Consider the following 4,382-nt stretch of genomic DNA (forward strand, 5'->3'; position numbering starts at 1 on the left):
TCTAGAATTATTTGCTCTAAGAATATCCAGAATTCGATTTTTTTGCTCATCGTTTACGTCGAAAAATTCGATCCACAGAGTGGCTGTGCTGGGTCGCGTACAAGAGTAAAGTACATTAAAGCAATCAATTACCGGGATCATTTTGGTCTCAAAATGTTTCTAGAATTATTTGCTCTAAGAATATCCAGAATCCGATTTTTGTGCTCATTGTTTACGTCGAAAAAATTCGATCCACAGTGTGGCTGTGCTGGGTCGCGTACAAGAGTAAAGTACATTAAAGCAATTAATTGCAGGGATCATTTTGAACTCAAAATGTTTCTAGAATTATTTGCTCTAAGAATATCCAGAATTCGGTTTTTTTGCTCATCGTTTACATCGAAAGATTCAACCCGCAGTGTGGCTGTGCTGGCTTAAGACTAAAGTTGGCACAGCCACAAAGAAAAATAGCAGCAAATGAAAAATCAAGTACATATTCTTGAAGGGCTATTTTTTTGCTAATTTTTTGCTCTATTCGCGATTTTTTTGCTCATCGTTTACGTCGAAAAATTCGACCCACAGTGTGGCTGTGCTGGCTCGCGTACAAGAGTAAAGTACATTAAAGCAATTAATTGCTGGAATAATTTTGGTCTCAAAATGTTTCTAGAATTATTTGCTCTAAGAATATCCAGAATCCGATTTTTTTGCTCATCGTTTACGTCGAAGGATGCGATCCACAGTGTGGCTGTGCTGACTTAAGACTAAAGTTGGCACAGTCACAAAGAAAAATTGCAGCAAATAAAAAATCAAGTACATATTCTTGAATGGTTTTTTTTGCTAATTTAAATTCTACTTCAAAAACACTAAAACCAAAATCCCCCTTATATTCCATCCGCCAGATTAACGAAAACAGATTTTAATAAACTGAATCAAAACGCCATTTTGAACTTTCAATTTTTAAATACGGATTCGTAACGAATGTCCCCAAAAACCACCTGTAACCAAATTTCAACAAAATCGAAGAATCTTAAGGATTTCAATAACATTTCCGTGCGCCATATTAGATCAGCTATTTCGATCTTTCAATTTTTGAGTACGGATTCGTAACGAACGCCCCCTAAATCACCAATGAACCTAATTTCACCAAAATCGAACAATCTTTATGATTTCCGTTACTTTTCCGCCATATTGGATCCACTATTTCGAATTTTCAATTTTTGAGTACAGATTCGAAATAATCGACCCCGAAAATCCTCGAATACGAAACCACATCAAAATCAGAGAATTCCAACAGCCTCAACGAAAAGAGGCTTCAAAAAAGCGTGACACGCCAATTTTAAGATACTAGCATTTTCCTGCGCGCGCTACGCGCGCGATTCAGAATTATTGGAGATACACAAACAAATCTGGAAAACACCAAACTGACTTGTTAATTCCCCTAAAATTACAACGTAGGTTCGTATCGTCAAAAAGAAGCAGAAATTAACATCAGAACTATTGTATTTAAAAATTAATTTTTCAAAAATTAAAAATTTTTTTTTTAATATTCGAAAATTTTTTTTACATATCAGGAACTCTAGGCAATCGCAAATTGAAGCTATTAAGCCACTCAGAACTATTCCATCTCGAAATTCAATAAAAAGTTAGCACCCCATTTTAAAAAAATGTAAAAAAAATGTTTATTGAGTGGAACTCTTGTTATTAACTATAGGGAACTCTTCGTCTCGTCAAAAAGAAGTGGGAACTTTAATCAGAACTCCTGAGTACTATAGTTGGGGTGCTAACTTAACATACTGAATTTACTTTTAAAAAGTAAAATTATATTGGTTAAATAGAAGACAGACATATAGTTTCTATTTGTAAATCAGTATGTATTTGCTTACTTGTTTCAACGCATTCCAATGGCCCTAAGGTGATACGTCCCCGAGCATCTTCCTCAAGATCTCTCTGTTGCAAGAATACCATTCCGGTGATGCCTAAGGAATCAGGTGTTTCGTAGTATCCCTCATCTGACAGCCACTTTCCAGCATTTCCAGCAGACACGTCACAATTACAGCTCAAGTTGGAGTTCACGCATGTTCTGTTCACTAAAGTAAAATTAATAAATAACAATCTTCACAAGCCTTTCCAAATGCAAGGCTTAATAATACAATTTTAAATTTATTACATTGGGAATTTATTTAAGAAAGAACTTACTTCCACAAGGACAGGATCCACGATTGACGTTTCCGATGTAATCAACGGTAGTACCTTTGGAGCCTAGAAACCACGTGGCGCTGTGTAGTTCCAAGGGTGCTTTGTAACAATCATACTTTACATATTGGCTGCAATAAAGTGAGTGCGAGATCAGCTCTTGAAGCATTTCAGCAGTAAACTGTCTATATTTGATGCTGAAGGAGAAATCGTTTTCGATGATAGATCTGACGTCTACTTGGGAGGGTAAATTGTGCTCGACGATTGTTTTAGTCGAATCTTCGATCGATTGAAATTCGCACTTTACTAAAGCGGGTGGGAATCGACCGTTTCCATCGATATCGATTTTGTAAACGTCGTCTTGCGTGTATCCCAAAAGAGCCAATTCTTCACATGTTTTTCTGTATTGTGCTAAACAATGACATTAAAAATTTCATTAATTTCAAATGACATTAAAAATTTAAATAAACGTTATTATATTTTATTATATAAAAATTATCTACTTAAAAAAAACCAAATTTTTATTATTATATCATTTTAAACACTTTTAATTTAAAATTCTGAATTAGTTTTATAAATCGCATAAAGTTAATAACCACTCAAAGTTGTATAATTAATAAAATTGACTATTTGTAAGTGTTAAGAAAATTAATTTATTATAACAATTTTTTTAGAAAAGTTTACAGAAATTACATTTTTTAATTTTTAGTTTCATGCATTAATTTGATATTATTTTAATTAACTTGAATTGATTATTTGTCGCAATTTGTCTTACCAAAATGACAGTTCTTTCCTATATATCCAGTGTCTGTGCAATCACATGTGATTCTATCTTCTTTAACTGAACATTTACCACCATGTTCGCAAGTATTCGGCCTTTTGCATGGATCCACAAATTGACAATTGTCTAAAGCAACTTCTCCGACTACTCTTTCGGTATTAATTACGTATCTAGGTTCAATTCTTTGACCGTTCACTCGTATCTCACGCATACATCCTACTAGACCTAAATTGATGATATAAGAATCTTTTTTTATGTTCATGTAAATTTTTTATCTTTCAAATTTAATATTACCTATTTACCTGCGTTACTTTTACCACTTCCTATAATGACTTTATCACCTAACTCAAACGTCATAGCGAAGAGTTTACTCTGTTTATTCCTATAATCGAGAACGATATTAAGTTCACCCTTTGTATAATTAAGGTCAACCGCATGCCAGGAAGTGTTGTAAGGCGGAAACTTCACCGAAGTTGACAATGTAATATTCTCCGTAATAACTGGTACCAATTGGAATCGAATTTCGTCATTGACTTGACGTAACTATGGAGAAAAGTATAAATAAATAAAAAATATTGAAAATGTTAAAAAAGATAAAATAGAGAGCGATATTATATATATAATCATACCTCCCAGTAACCAACACCGCGATTGCTCTTTACATCTCCAGAAGCGATGATCGCGATTGGCGTTGAACTTTTAAAATCGAAGTTCAATTTCAGCGAATTGGTTTGTTCGATTGGCCACCAGATGTGACTTCCCGCGAAAGGATATGTGATCGGAATGACTTCGACGTCGGCTTGGTAGTATTCTGGTTCCAATACACCGATGTAGTGTACCATAGGATTGGAACGCTTCAATTCGTATATAATTGACTTATCGTTGAAAAACACGTACTTCAAGGAACCTAGAAAAATTGAAAATTGCATTAATTAATGGACTACATTATTCGATTAATAATTAATGTCCAGTGTTGTAGTTTCATCAAACCTGCAAAATTATTGTGCGACAAAAGACCCTTCTTCTTGTGGAGTTCGGGACCACCACCGATATATATTTCTGGATCGATGATGATATCGCAATTTTCTCCCGGTACTTCTAGAACCTTTACCTCGTCGTCTAAGCTAACGAAGACGGTGGTTCCGTTATGGAATATGGTCAAATCATTCCAATGATCAGATATGACATAATCACCCAAAGTGGTGGAGATTTTCGAATTATGTCCGAAATCGAGTTCAACGTGAACTGATCCGTTTATAATGGAAGCTGCAATGTAATGCGGTGTGCCATCGATTTCACCGGAAGCATAAAACAAGGCGGAATTGTCCCATTTCGTCTGAAATTTATTTTTATTAAAAATCAAATGTGAATTTTCAGCTGATATTTTGACATAATATTTATAAATTATAATTTATTATAATAATTTAATTAG

The 4,382-nt window shown here is 34.2% G+C and overlaps 1 protein-coding gene across 1 annotated transcript; it reads right to left on the reverse strand.

The window, feature by feature from the left end:
• Positions 1-1,859: 1,859 nt before the first annotated feature.
• On the reverse strand, positions 1,860-4,286 carry LOC108782916 (contactin-associated protein-like 5; the record flags this gene model as incomplete). Its single annotated transcript, XM_018551312.1, has 6 exons — positions 1,860-2,063; positions 2,173-2,580; positions 2,945-3,175; positions 3,253-3,493; positions 3,580-3,857; positions 3,941-4,286. Coding segments are annotated over 6 exons (1,708 nt in total), but the record flags the coding sequence as incomplete, so codon positions are not given.
• Positions 4,287-4,382: the final 96 nt, after the last annotated feature.

This window comes from Cyphomyrmex costatus, unplaced genomic scaffold, assembly GCF_001594065.2.
Source record: "Cyphomyrmex costatus isolate MS0001 unplaced genomic scaffold, Ccosl1.0 scaffold1373, whole genome shotgun sequence".
Lineage (NCBI taxonomy): Eukaryota > Metazoa > Arthropoda > Insecta > Hymenoptera > Formicidae > Cyphomyrmex > Cyphomyrmex costatus.